The sequence below is a fragment of the Protopterus annectens genome, chromosome 6.part0 (assembly GCF_019279795.1).
Source record: "Protopterus annectens isolate FY-2018-M chromosome 6.part0, PAN1.0, whole genome shotgun sequence".
NCBI classification, from domain to species: domain Eukaryota; kingdom Metazoa; phylum Chordata; order Ceratodontiformes; family Protopteridae; genus Protopterus; species Protopterus annectens.
Window position 1 is genome coordinate 740,144,287 of NC_056737.1, and position 15,519 is coordinate 740,159,805.

The 15,519-nt window shown below is 39.4% G+C and overlaps 1 protein-coding gene across 2 annotated transcripts in view; it reads right to left on the minus strand.

Annotated features, from left to right (window-relative positions):
* The window catches only part of TMEM260 (transmembrane protein 260), a 1,312,140-nt gene that overhangs the window by 681,537 nt on the left and 615,084 nt on the right, over positions 1 to 15,519 (minus strand). For both annotated transcript variants that reach the window (XM_044074429.1, XM_044074428.1), the window contains one exon: positions 14,603 to 14,782. In XM_044074429.1, coding sequence (XP_043930364.1) covers positions 14,603 to 14,782 — 180 coding nt within the window. The remainder of the gene's footprint in view (positions 1 to 14,602; positions 14,783 to 15,519) is intronic.

Consider the following 15,519-nt stretch of genomic DNA (forward strand, 5'->3'; position numbering starts at 1 on the left):
GGGACCCTGGGAAATGGTTTCTGGGTCAGCAGAAGGGTTTTTATAAAGAAACTTGTGAGAGTCAGGGACTCTATAATACCTATCTGGCTTGGCTGGAGCAGGGGGCAAAGAATCAGGAGATAAGCTGGATTCAGAGAACACATCATCCACAATATCTAACACAGGCGGAATAGCAAGGGGTCTGTGCTGAGGCAATAAAAGGAAGTCCCTGAGCCTTTTCTTGGATTCTGAATAATCCTGACTTTCCCAATGGAAATGCTCCCTCATGGTATGTAAAGTTTCCTCAAAAGAGGAATCCTCAGGAGGAGAGGCTGAAGGGATAGATTCTTCAGCATCAGAGTCCTCATAGGGGGGTAGAGAGTCTCCCTGGTCTGAAGAGGAATCAGAGGAAATGGAAACCTGATCAGAGGAATCATAGTCTGTATCCTGCCTAGGCCTTTTCTCAGGAGGGGGATGGGAACCCCTGATTAGAGTAATGAGGTCTTCGGCCATTTTGAGCATCTGTTTCTTAGGCATGGAGGACTGTGCTGGAGAATGTTGTACTTGCTTCTTTGTCTTTAATGGTGTTTTTGCCTTGGCTGTTGCTGTAATGGTAAGTTGTGAAGGTCTGAAAACACCCTCAGAAGCCGATGCCTGCTCAGCTGCTCCGGACCCATCTGAGGGATTAGTTTCCGTAGGCCCAATACCTTGAGTTTCCACAGGCCTAGTTGTCTCCACGTGGGAGTCCGAGGCGGCCTGTGGCTCTGAGGTAGTAGGTGTCAGGGGCTGCAAAAGCGCCTCACTGAGAACCGGGAAACTGGCGACTGGCCTAGAAGTGGCTTTGTCATTGGTTTTGGACCTTGGATGCTTGTCTTTATCCTTGTCTTTGCGTTTTTCATGATTTGCAGTCATCGGTTGTTCCAACGGCATTGTATAATTGAACCTTCGGCCAAAGTAGTGCAAAGCAAAATCAAAACGTCGTTTTATAGTGCGTTTGTTAAATCTAGCACAAAACCGACAACTAGTGACATCGTGATCAGGGCCTAGGCATGGAATACAGTAAGAGTGGAAGTCCTTATGAGGTATTTGCTTCCCACAAGAAATACAATTATTAACTTTTTCTGACATCGGTCTGAGGCAAGAAAAAAGTTTCCCCAATGGGGTACTTAGCTTTATTGAAGACTTCGGATCTGAAATTCGACTTCAAAAATCTCAGGAGTCTGCCGACCGGCACTTATGAACTGCTTTTGCTTCGGGCACCGCGCGGCAGGAAAGACTGAAGAAAATGGAGTCGGATGCATCTTATATACCCCTGGCACACTGACGTCAGGGAAGAAGCGACAGCAACCGATGCCGGACCAAGACTTTGGAACTCTGGCCGACTGTGGGACCGCCTGACGGCAGGATAACCCAAGTGTAATGACTGCAGCAGTGTAACACGATGAACATCTACCAGTTCGGCACTAATCTGGGCCTTTCCTTTTCGGTTACGGATGTAGCTAAAGATCGTCGTATGGTTGTCACTAGTTGAGGAAGCTAATTTTGGTTTGTAGTTTGCTTTGCAGGACTTCACATAAAGTCTTATTTGTTTATTTAAGCTGAGGAGGGAGTGTTTCCATTTTAGTGCTCGCTCCCTCTTACTCTTAGACAGCAATTTATTCCTCTTTTTGTAAAGCCTGTTAATGGCAGTTGTCCACCAGGCAGGTTTGCTGTTCCTTAAGGAGCTTGTTTGGTCCTAACAGGTATAGCCAAGTCAATGCACTTATATAGGTGTTTGTATAAAGCACTGGTATAGAACTTGGTATAGTTGCCAGTTCCATCTGAGGGGGGGGGGGGGTGCAATGAAACTATTTATACCATCCCATAAGAGGTTATAATCTGCTTTGTGCAAATGTGATAGTTACTTCGAATGGGGCTGATTTGTTGTCATATCTCACCAGGGAGGACCTCACATTGGGGTTTTTGACTCTTCACTGCTTTTACCAATTGACTGTAAAACCTGCAAGAGATGTAAATATTTAAGAAATATAGAGGCACACCTCTTGCTTCAGCCCACTGTTGATAAGCATCACCTATCCCCAACATCACTTCAATAAGAAAACAATAGGCAACACCTACTCTTTCTCTACTTCCACATATTGCAACTTCACACAGATCACCCAAAAGCAGGCCTTAAGGCCCACTAAGTTTACTACCACACACAGAAATATCTTAGTCATAGGTCATGCCATAGTTAGGCAACCAGACTAGACAAGAAAAGGGTGAATGTAAGTTGCTTATCCAGGCTGTAAAGTCCTTTAAAACAGACAGACATGACTCACGACCTAGCGGTGGCCCATGTGGCAGCAAATGACCTGAGGCAAGACATGCAGAAAGACATAATGAAACTTACTATGCATGTGTTAGAGGCAAGAAAGACACTGGTCTGGAGTAGTACCTTGCCTTCTCCAAGAACAATAACTAGATCCAAACAAGATAATTTACTTTAACAGTTGCCTAAGAAGTTGGTGTCATTCTAAGGGAATCCAGTACATGTCAATATGAGATGATAAATAAGACCTTGTTTCATCTTACACATCTCATACTAGGACTTCTGCATAATGGCTAAAGTCTTTCCTGCACATAGTGCCTACATTCCTACATAAACTCATACCCCAACCTGGAAAACATCATGATGGATTCCACGCAATGATAACATTCCATCTATACCAGAGTTTAGTACCTATCATGCTTTCATGCCCTTAAAGAACTGTGGTAGTATTTGTATTTCAAACTGTGGAAATGTCCTGCCCGTACGGCAACTGCACGGCTCAAAAACTAAAACCAAATTGCAAAAAAACAAACAAAGCCAGCAGATCAGGGCAAGCTGTGTAATTTTATTAGCTTGTTTAAAAGCATAAAAAACAGACCAGTTTCAGCTCAATAGATCCTCAGCCTTTTTCAGTGTTTAAAATAAAGTGAGAACAGTAGTCCTTATTTATAATGAACATACAGATTGATGTTAAAACATGATTGGTTCCTTACAAATGTCCATTCATGCCAGGTGCAAATAAATCCCCCAACTTAATTATCCATTTCTTTTTTTTTTAATCCAGAAGGCTATGCCATCCGGCTTTATTAGCCCTATTGCCCATGATTTTGTCGATAACTGTAAATCTAAATGTAGCATTAGGATGTTTAATGGTGTGTTTATATAGTGCGTTACTGGGTTTTTTGTTTCTAATACCACTAAAGTGTTCTGAAATACGGATCCTAACGGGTCTGTACGTCTGTCCAACATAAAAAGCATGGCAACTACAGGTGACCAAATAAATCAGCCAATCTGTCCCAAAATTAGCAAAGAACTGAATCTGAAAAACATTGCCTGTGCTACTACTAGAAAACTCCTTAGTTTTATTCAAAGCTTTACAGTGGGTACAGTGGCCGCAAAGTACACAACCTGAAAGTAGGTCCCCAACCATGGTCCGCTGTCCAGAAGCCCCTGTAGTTTGGTTGATGTGTTTGTAATGTCTCAATTGGGACCCTAGGTTTCTCCCCCTGCAAAATCAAAACAAACACCTATCTTGCAAAATGGTGGACAAATAGTCATCTTCCCTTAGAATGTTCCAGTGTCTCTGGACAATATTAAGTAAAGTTTCCGTGTTCCTGCCGTAAGTAGTGACCAGACGGATCACAGATTGTTGTTTGGTCCCTTGTTCCTTATATTTTAATGTATCTGATCTGTCTAGTGAAGAAACCGTGCTGCTAGCACTCAGGATGTAACCCATTTGGTACCCTCTGTCCCTAAATCTGTCAATAAGGTCATCCCTATATTGTACATAACTATCGGGCTTGGAACAAATAAGTTTCATTCTAAGAAATTGGGACTTAGGTATGTTTCTGCAGATGTGAGGTGGATGAAAGCTGGAGGCATGGAGAAGGGAATTATATTGGGGGTATTTCCTGTATACCTGTGTATCTAGGGTGTGATCCATATTCCTAGTAATCAGTACATCCAGAAAAATGATCCTGCAAGAATGGTAGCTGACCGTGAATTGAATACCCCATTTGTTTTCATTGAGATAGCCTACGAATTCCTTCAGGTAATCCTCATCCGATCTCCACACCATCCAGCAATCATCCAAATACCTCCTCCAAATATCAATTTCAGTTATGTAAATGTTGTGGGAATTGTCATAAATAATGAACTCCTCGACATAAGCCATGAATAAATCTGCGTAAATGGGGGCAAAAAAAGTCCCCATGGCTGCCCCCCTTAGTTTGCCAAAAGCATTGGTCATGATAAAAATAGACATTCTTAGTATGTGTTCAGCAAGCCTGATAATTAAAGTATTTATACCTGGGGGATAGAGATCTGACTTGTTCAACCAATATTCTAGGGCATCCAAGCCCGCCCAATGTGGTATGTTTGTATATAATGCTGACACATCTAGGGTACAGAGTAACCAGCCAGGTTCCAATTGTGTATCACCGATGATCTGGAGAAACAGTGGTGTCACGAAGTCTGGAACGTACCCACTTGAGTAAGGGTTGTAGCTTCAAAGTTAGATATTGTGATAGGGGGTTGGTGATAGAGCCCCTGCCTGAGACAATAGGTCTACCTGGTGGGTGATGAAGATCTTTATGTATCTTAGGGAGGAAGTAAATATACTGATTTGTTGGATCTGGGACCATTAGTTGTAAATCAAAGTCCGAGATAATACCCTCCTCCCTAGCCAGGGCCAAAAATTGATCAATTTCCTTCTTAACTTTGTAAGTAGGATCAAGGGGCATCTTCATATAGTATCGTCCATCACCCAATTGTCTCACAGTCTCCTCGTTATATTGTTCCCAGTTCATGACAACCACTGCTCCCCCCTTGTCTGCTGATAGTATAACCAAGTCTTTATGGTCCACCATTTCTTGTAAACTGTTTGTTCAGTCTTTGAGAGATTATTTGCTTTACATATATAGTCCCTAGAACTATAATGTAAATCTTTCAAAACTGCAGTCTGGAACATAAGTACATTGGTGTGCATCGGGGGATAAACTTAGATTTATGATACCTGAACTTGTCTTCACTTGTCTGATTATCTGAATCCCTGTAAAACATTCTTAAATTCAGTAATCTACAAAAATGCTACTAATGCTACATTTAGATTTACAGTTATCGACAAAATCATGGGCAACAGGGCTAATAAAGTCGGATGGCATAGCCTTCTGTATTCAACAGAAAATAAATGGATAATTAAGTTGGGGGCTTTATTTGTACCTGGAAAGAAAGAACATTTGTAAGGAACCAATCATGTTTTAACAACAATCTGTATGTCCATTATAAATAAGGACTACTGTTCTCACTTTATTTTAAACACTGAAGAAGGATGAGGATTTATTGAGCCGAAACCGGTCTGATTTTTATGCTTTAAGACAAGCTAATAAAATTACACAGCTTGCCCTGATCTGCTGGCTTTGTTTTTTTCATTTTGGTTTTGGTTTTTGTGCCATGCAGTTGCTGTGCGGGCAGGACATTTCCACAGTTTGCATTACTCTTGTTCCTGTTCCTGCTGTTGGCCTAGGTATGCTGTGTATCGAGATCACTGAGGATGTGACTTTTGGAACTCCTACATTTCATTCTTTATTTATCCATTCTAAACCATGGTGAAGTTCGTTGATACTCTTGCATCCTTTTTGTACCATTCATATGGACTCTGGATACGTTTCATGGTTGGTGAACATATTTTCTTCATTATCTGATCTGCGTGTTTACTTATAGCGCAAGACCAGGTTGGCGTTTTTTTGCACCATCATTTCAAGCTGTTAAAGCAGACATTGGGACTCCTGTTTCTCTTACTATTTGACTTTTTTTGAGATTCATTCAGTTTGGGCGATTTATTTAAGCATTTGTGAATGTATATTTTATGTTTTCCATGCTTTCTACATTTTGGGGAAATACGCTTATTCATTTTGGACTTGCAGTGTGGGGAACAGCGGCCTAAACGTTATTTCACAAACGGCTGACTTAATCGAACACGGATGGGTCTCAATGGGCTGAGATTTGATTTATATATTATTTTGTGTGCTTTTCTAACTCCGCAATCATTTTTCAACAATCATCAGGAGTGTCGCTGCTCAATGTGGTTTAACTAACAAGCAAGTGTTTCTGTTGAATTATACATGTTGTTGGGCACTACCGAGGCGGATTTCAGACATATGACATTTGTAGTATCTATTTTTCAGCAGGTCTTGTTCCAAGAATCATTAAGGGACACTTAGGGAAGTACGCTCAGTTTTTTTGGAACTCACAGTGTGGGTTACAACGGCCTATGCATCACTTTACTACGACCAAGGTTATCGGACTTGATATGTGACTTTTTGGGGTCTCTATGGTTCATGTTTTGATTACTTTGTGTGTTTTGTATTTTATATTATCTTTAATATATAGTATGGGGCCGAGGTCCAACTGTGTTTAACTGAAACGTGATTGTATACATATATGTGTTTTGGGCTACAACCAAGGCATATTCTATGTATAAGAAGATTTTGAAGCACTCGTCTAGAAGTAAGTTTTGCATCACAAATTACTGAGGGACATTTCCTAAGTTTTAAATAGATACTAATGGTTCCTTTTTATATGGGAACTTACTGAATATCATCTATTGGGACATTGTATTATGCTTGTGTATGTGAGCTGCATTGGTATGATTATGTGCTGACAATATGATTGTGTATTTTTTGGTTTAACCAATAAGCAAGTGTTTTTGTTGGACTATATATGCTGTTGGGCTACCACCGAGGCGGACTTCAGACACACGACATTTTGGAGCACCTATTCTTTAGCAAGTTTGGTTCCAGGAATCATCAAGGGATACTCAAGGAAGTACGCTCATTTTTTCGGACTCACAGTGTGGGTTACAACGGCCGATGCATTACTTCACAATGACCAAGCTTATTGGACATGTTATGTGACTTTTCGGGGTCTCTATGCTTCATGATTCGACTACTTGATGTGTTTTGTTATTTTTGTGTCATCTTGAACATATAGTGTGGGGCCGAGGTACAACTGTATCAAACTGAAATAGTGATCGTATACTTATATGGGTTTAGTTGTGTTTTGGGCTATGACCAAGGCATACTCCACATACAGGAATATTTTGAAACACTCATCTAGCAGCAGGCTTTGCATCATGAATTACTGAGGGATATTTCCTATATTTTAAAAGATCTTAAGGGTTCCTTTTATACGGGAATCACTGAATTTCATCTATTGGGATTTTGCATTATGCTTGTGTATGCGAACTACATTGGCATGATTATATGCTAATAATATGACTGTGTAATTTTGGTAAAATGTTTCAGAATTTATCAGCTGAATTAATGTATGGGGCCTAGTCCACTACACAAGAGGGTTTCTATACCACAGTACCACAGCACCATAACGGGCAGCTGTTATGTGTATGTTTTACTAACGCTTCTTATCACTACCAGTAGGTTCAACAACTGGGTGGTTCTACTACACATTTAGAGGGATTATGAGTTGATACTTGTGGACCAGATTTTGTTTTTTGAGACATACATGTTTTGTATTTAACTGTGTTGATTTCTTTAGGAATTAATATTTAAAAGAGGACTCACTGGGTCCTACCAATATTACCCAAAATCATTTTGGCTTATCCTGACACCCATGGGAAATATTTGTTTATAGCTTCAGGTATTTTCCTGAATCCCAACTTCCATAGAAGGGGTTTGATTTGGATCCAAAGGAAGAAATTGAGTTGGTTCATGTTTGCACTTAGTGTTTTTTTTTTCACTTTACAGTTTTTGGTAATCTGGGCATTCTCGAGTGGTTGCCTTTGGGCCTGAATCAATATTGTTTGGGCACCAAGCAGTTTTGTCTTGGGTGTGAGTCCAATTTATTGCTATCATACCAATCAGATTCCTTGCATTAACATATCAGGAACCATTACTTTATATCAAAGGGACGTAGCATTGCTCTAGACTTATTGGATATATTTCTTGATTCGTGAGGGGAGCAAGGGCTGTTATCGTCCCTTTATTTGTGAATGGTGGTCCATTTATAGCACTAACAATTATACAACCAATTGTTTATACTTTGGTCCTCCTTTGACTGAATTTTGGTGACAAAGGGACATAGCATTGCTCACTATCTGTGGTTTCCAATAATAGTGTTGGAGGCCACTGAGCAAGGGCTATTATTGTTCCAATTTTTTACATCATCATCTGGGTCTACCAGTTTATATGGTCAATACAAAGCTTTTTTGCCATTGGTCTACCTCATGGAATTCAGTTTGGGACCATTCTCAATTGGGCTACACCTAGGACAAACTGCTTTTGGTTAAATATTGTGCTTTTCTCTTTTATACGGGCCGGTCAAGTTCAGACCACACTGGAAGGCACAGATTTCACGTTTTATATCTATATATAATTCTTTATACTATTTGCAAACAGAAATAAGAAACTAACTAAAATCTTTAAAGGCTTGTCTGTCGATAAAGATGACTTGGGTATTTTTGGTTTGGGCTCAGATGCCCATACAACGCAAGGATCCCTCCCCATTACACCAGAAGCAACCTGTGAAGCTCATTTCCAAAGTTTAACTAAATATATGAGATCTTTAAGAACCAATGTTTGGCATGCCAAACTCTTTAAGGCATATTTAGCTAAGAATATGGCCACTCGGGGTTTGAGAGTTCATCTCCAACCTTTGGTGGTAGAACTGATGGAGAACTTACAGAACAATGGGCGTTAGCACAACAACAGGCATCCATGGGTTTTGTTAAAATATTAGAATATTATGATAGGGTCATTGAATCCGACATGGTTGAAATAACTGTGTTATGTGAAAGCACCAAAAAATTTGAGGGTTTACCAGCCTTTCAAGCCTGTCTCCAGAAATTAAGTAAGGATTTGGACAATCTTGAACGATATTTGAAAGTCCAAAAGATTAGGAAATTTCAAAGGGACCTGGCAGATTACGAGAAAGGGATTCAATTCTCCGGTAATAATAAACAGGTCAGGCTCAATGAGCCTACTAGAAAAGCAGGCAAACGAAAGAGACCTAGGTCTATCTTGAAAAGAACACCAAATTCTAGTTCTAATTATGAGACCTCAGGGGGTGAGTCATCATCCGTAACTGATCTCGATACACAGCACCCTGGGGACTCACCAGTATCCAAACAATCGACCTCTTTAGACGAAGGCAGGTTAGGGGGGTAGGAAACACAACACAAATAGGAAACATGGACAGTTTACTGGAACTAATGACTCGGAAATAGTAACTCAAAATAATGTCTTGAATATTTCTAATGTAACATTGTCTGATGTACAAATAAAGAGTTTTAATAAGGGATTGAATTTTATTCCTGTTTTTTTTTTTTGTTCCTGAAGATCGGCTAGCTCAGGATGTTACAGCTTTTTGTAGATTACTGAATTTAAGAATGTTTTACAGTGATTCAGATAATCAGACAAGTGAAGACAGGTTCAGGTATCATAAATCTAAGTTTATCCCCCCAATGCACTCCAATGTACCTATGTTCCAGACTGCAGTTTTGAAAGACTTAGATTTACAACAACTAATGGTCCTAGATCCAACAAATTAATATACTTACTTCCTCCTTAAGATACAGAAAGATCTTCATCACCCACTAGGTAAACCTATTGTCTTGGGCAGGGGCTTTATCACCAAACCCCTATCACAATATCTAACTTTGAAGTTACAACCCTTACACAAGTGGGTACGTTCCAGACTTCATGACACCACTGATTTTCTCCAGATCATAGGTGATACACAATTGAAACCTGGCTGGTTACTCTGTGCCCTAGATGTGTCAGCATTACATATAAACATACCACATTGGGCGGGCTTGGATGCCCTAGAATATTGGTTGAACAAGTCAGAGCTCTAGCCTCCAGGTATAAATACTTTAATTATCGGGCTTGCAGAACACATACTAACTAAGAATGTCTTTTTTTATTATGACCACTGCTTTTGGCAAACTAAGGGGATGGTCATGGGGACTTCTTTTGCCCCCATTTACGCAGATTTATTCATGGCTTATGTTGAGGAGTTCATTACTTATGACAATTCCCACAACATTTACATAACTGAAATTGATATTTGGAGGAGGTATTTGGATGATTTCTGGATGGTGTGGACATCAGATGAGGATTACCTGAAGGAATTTGTAGGCTATCTCAATGAAAACAAATGGGGTATTCAGTATTCGGTCAGCTACCACTCTTGTAGGATCATTTTTCTGGATGTACTGATTACTAGGAATACGGATCAAACTCTAGATACACAGATGTCCATACAACTCAAGGATCCCTCCCCATTACACCAGAAGCAACTTGTGAAGCTCATTTTCAAAGTTTAACTAAATATATGAGATCTTTAAGAACCAATGTTTGGCATGCCAAACTCTTTAAGGCATATTTAGCTAAGAATATGGCCACTCGGGGTTTGAGAGTTCGTCTCCATGCAATATAATTCCCTTCTCCATGCCTCCAGCTTTCATCCACCTCACATCTGCAGAAACATACCTAAGTCCCAATTTCTTAGAATGAAACGTATTTGTTCCAAGCCCGATAGTTATGTACAATATAGGGATGACCTTATTGACAGATTTAGGAACAGAGGGTACCAAATGGGTTACATCCTGAGTGCTAGCAACACGGTTTCGTCACTAGACAGGTCAGATACATTAAAATATAAGAAACAAGGGACCAAACAAAAATTTGCAATCCGGCTGGTCACTACTTACGGCAGGAACATGGAAACTTTACTTAATATTGTCCAGAGACACTGGAACATTCTAAGGGCAGATGACTATTTTTCCACCATTTTGCAAGATAGGTGTTTGTTTTCATTTCGCAGGGGGAGAAACATAGGGCCCCAATTGAGACATTACAAACACATCAACCAAACTACAGGGGCTTCTGGACAACGGACCATGGTTGGGGACCTACTTTCAGGTTGTGTACCTTGCGGCCACTGTACCCACTGTAAAGCTTTGAATAAAACTAAGGAGTTTTCTAATAGTAACACAGGCAATGTTTTTCAGATTCAGTTCTTTGCTAATTGTGGGACACATTGGCTGATTTATTTGGTCACCTGTAGTTGCCATGCTTTTTATGTTGGACAGACGTACAGACCCGTTAGGATCCGTATTTCAGAACACTTTAGTGGTATTAGAAACAAAAAACCCAGTAATGCACTATATAAACACACCATTAAACAGCCTAATGCTACATTTAGATTTACAGTTATCGACAAAATCATGGGCAATAGGGCTAATAAAGCCGGATGGCATAGCCTTCTGGATTCAAAAGAAAAGACATGGATAATTAAGTTGGGGGCTTTATTTGCACCTGGAATGAATGAATGTTTGTAAGGAACCAATTATGTTTTAACATCAATCAGTACGTTCATTATAAATAAGGACTACTGTTCTCACTTTATTTTAAACACTGAAGAAGGCTGAGGATTTATTGAGCCAAAACTGGTCTGTTTTTATGCTTTAATTCAAGCTAATAAAATTACACAGCTTGTCCTGATTTTCTGGCTTTGTTTTTTGCTTTTTTGTATTTGTATTTACCCAAAATATCATCTCATGTCACATTACTCATGAACCTAACTTATACCTACTGGAGATCAATCTCACCCTTAACAAATACAACAATCTTCCAATGATAGCTACAGATCCTCATCAAAGATCAAGAAAGATCAAGTTCTCCAAAGATCAAGGAAATTACTGTCATACTCGTACCACTGAGGGGTTAAATGTCAAGGCAAATACCTTCTAGCTAGAGGACATCAATTACCCAAGTATTGACTGGCAGACTTACACCCCTTAAAACTTGAGATGTCCAGCAACTCCTACACTTTGTTAATACCAATGCACTGGAGCAAACTGTAAAACTACCCACTAAAGGCTCTAATATCCTTGGCCAGATCCTTACCAACCTAGCCCTTGCTGTACCCCACCATGCATCTTCTCATCCCTGATTAAATCTAATCACAAAGCAGTTACCTTCAGTGAAGCTTAGTGGTACCATTCCACAACCACAGGAGACTATTTCTAGAGACTTCTCCAAGGCAAACCTACTTCATCTTGTAAAAGGCCTATGCAAAATTCCTCAAAACCCCACACAAATAGACCCAGTTGAGAAAGGCGTTACACTCCCCTGCATTTTTTTTTTTTTACCAACAACAAAACAGCTGCATAGAAAAACCCCAACCCGTCCTCCTTAAATATTATGGCAAATTCAGAAATAAACACAATTAGTGGAACTCCAATATCAATAAACTGTATAAGAAAAGAAAGAAAATAATGAAACACTAAGAAATCCCCATCCTCCTACCTCAAGATCACACTGAAACATGCCAGCAATGCACTTAATACCACTGCTAGAAAATGTGAGGGAGAGTAGGAACTTAAGGTTACAGATAAAGGAAACTACAAATCCTTCTTCAGTTATGTCAAGAAATTAAAGAATAAAGCTCAACAATGTACTGAGCTCATACATAACAATAACACACATTCCAATCCCATGGAAGTAGCAAACAGATTAGCAGACAAATTTAGTGGTAACTTGACACTACCTTCCCATATTGTTGTAACTACTATCCCTGAAAATTAAGTTTCGCCTAAAATCAACTTGGGACAAAGTCTTAGAACAGCAGTCAAATAATGTTTGTACGGAAATAGATAACATACTCAGCTGCATTCTCATCAGTGCTAAACATGCACTATCTGAGCCTCTACTTAAACTGTTCAACCTCAGCCTATCCACAGCGTTTATGCCTGATGCCTGGAGAATAGCCACTGTTACTCCTCTATAAAAAGGTGTCCCCTAGGTAATTATAGGCCCATCGTCCATTCACCAGCATTACATGGAAAGTTATGAAATCTGTCATAGTAGAATTCACTTATGCAGACATAGGCAATTTAACTGATCTACACCCCACTCAGTTTGGTTTTGTGTAGGGTAGGTCCTGTCTCCTGAGCATAGTAAACTTCTTTGAAAATTTTGCAGCAGCTGTGAACATTGGTTGCTCTGTGCACACTGCTTATCTTGACCAAACCAAGGCTTCTGGCACTATCCCCAAATCTAGGATTACTGAAAAGTTAAGACAAATGTAATGAAATCCCTAGGTTGTCCCCTGGATTGTTTGCTTGCTATCCAACGATCCCAGATAATGAACGTTTCTGGTACCCTTTCTGAATGTAAAACTGCAGTTAGTGGAAACCACAGGGAACAGTGTTGAGTCCTCTCTTGTTTGACATGTATTTTACAGACATCCAAGCCAATATCCCTGAAGTATGGTTGGCCAAGTACACTGATGGCTGCAAGCTGGGTGTTCTTATCTGCTCATCCACTGATAGCAAACAGCATCAGCAAGTGTTGGAATATGAATACAGCTGGTATACTGACAATGGTCTCAAGATAATTTGCAAAAAAAGCTACTCCACCTCATATGGAGCTTTTCTCCCTGGACCTCCACTGAAAATAGGTCACTTGACCCAGTGGACTTTCCTGGTAAACAAATGTCAATAAATAAATAATATTGCTATAAGTGGCACTTCTCTTCAAACAGATACAGTCATAGCAGACTTGTGTACTTATATGGACAACTCTCTCTCTCTCATTTAATCATGTTTCTACCATAGTCAGGAAGTCCCTCTATCTGACCCAGTTAATTTCCATGGGAATATCTTCAAAATCCAAAGATGTTATCTTACCACTGTACTTCTCTGCCACAACCATCATTGAATACAATGTCCATTTGGTATGTACAAATCCAAGTATATCACTCAAATGACAAGGCCCCAGTGATTTTTTTAACAAAAAAGGGAGTTTAAATCATTCCACTATCTCTTTAGATTATCACAAGCCTCAACAGCCTACTAGCTGTTCTTTGGTGACCCGTGTCTTGCTTTTCAAGTTATGAATGATCCAATCCTATTTGACTTTCTATTTCTTTGTAAAACCAATGGCTCTACAAATATTAGTACTACAGACCTAAATTTACATCAACAAATAAACAAGACTCACTAGAAATTCAATTTCATAACTCAGTGTATTCCTAGCCTTTGGAATAAGATACCACTACAGGTCAAGCAAAGTACTACTTTGTCTGCCTTTAAGGCTAGTCTTGATGATTGGATGAGTAGACACAAATTTACGGGGTTATCATGTATGGCCCAACTTGACTTGAGAGATTAGCAGTATTAAATGCTCATAAAGGGTGGCAATAATTTTTAAAAGTGTCTACATAATGTGCATATGGCTAGATATCCTCTGGTTCATGTGATTGGTTGCTTAGTACTGTTCTCATAATCCTAAAGCTAACAACAACGTTTCAATGCAAACTGCAAAGGCATACTTCACTGTTGTGTACCCCAGGAAACAGCTTTTAGACATCGGCTACAGAATGTAACCACCTAGCAAAAATTATTCTAAAACAGTGAGTTGCTGATGGAGCTAATTCGTAAAGATGATACAAAACAATGAAACAATAACAATGACTGTTGCATCTGCTTAAGCAAGTTTTACTGAATTAACACATTAACACAACTTTGTTGGATTAGCACAAACAGACCAATTTAGAGCAAAAATTTACCAGACTAAATGTTCCATATTCCTCCCTGAAAAAGTGGGTCAGAAAGCCTCTGACTGTAGTCTGATCTCCCCAGGTCCAGCGGGCATGATTTAAATAGGATGAGGTAGGCAGATATAGATATGGCAAAAATCCAGCAGCAAAGCTTAACCCAAGTTTCATCAAAAGTTTCACAGATACTTCCTGTAAAGAACAAAAATGAACAACAGGTTATAGCCATACATAGTCTGCTATTTCAATATTCAGTACAATTAAAGAAGAGGACCATTTCCATACATTGAGAGATCAGTTTCATTACACAATTGACTTTGACAATTAAGTCTATTCTTATAAACTATGAAAACAAAGACTGCAATGCCAATAAATACAAGCATACCAAGTCCAAGTTGATGTCACAATTTTCACATATGCAAAACTTCTGATGATACTAAGAAATACTCGGAAGTCAACTGTGAGACACTGTACAGCTTGAATCAAGAATTAAGTCAAACTTATTATTCTTTCATTTTGGGAACGGCTAATAAAGATACAGTGATGAAAGAGTTCACATTTTTACTGCTGACTGCTAAAAACAAAGAGAATTTACTCTCCAAACCACAGAAAGCAAGTAATGAACATAACTATAAAGAGTCCCAAATTTACAATGGCTTTGTTAACCTGAAAACAGAAAAGGCTATAAAAAGACTCTGTTTGCTATTTGTAACAGTATGGATAAGCCAACTTGTACTGTTTCAGTATAATGTTTGTCATAGTCATGCATCTCAACAACAAATATGCACGACTTTGAATTGGTCAACTTAGCAACTTTAAAAACTGCTCAGCTAAACATTCTACCATCCTGCACAAAAAGTAGCTTGGTCTCCTAGAAGTTAACAAACATGGACACTCTCCCAAAGACACATGCACACACTTACAAAGAC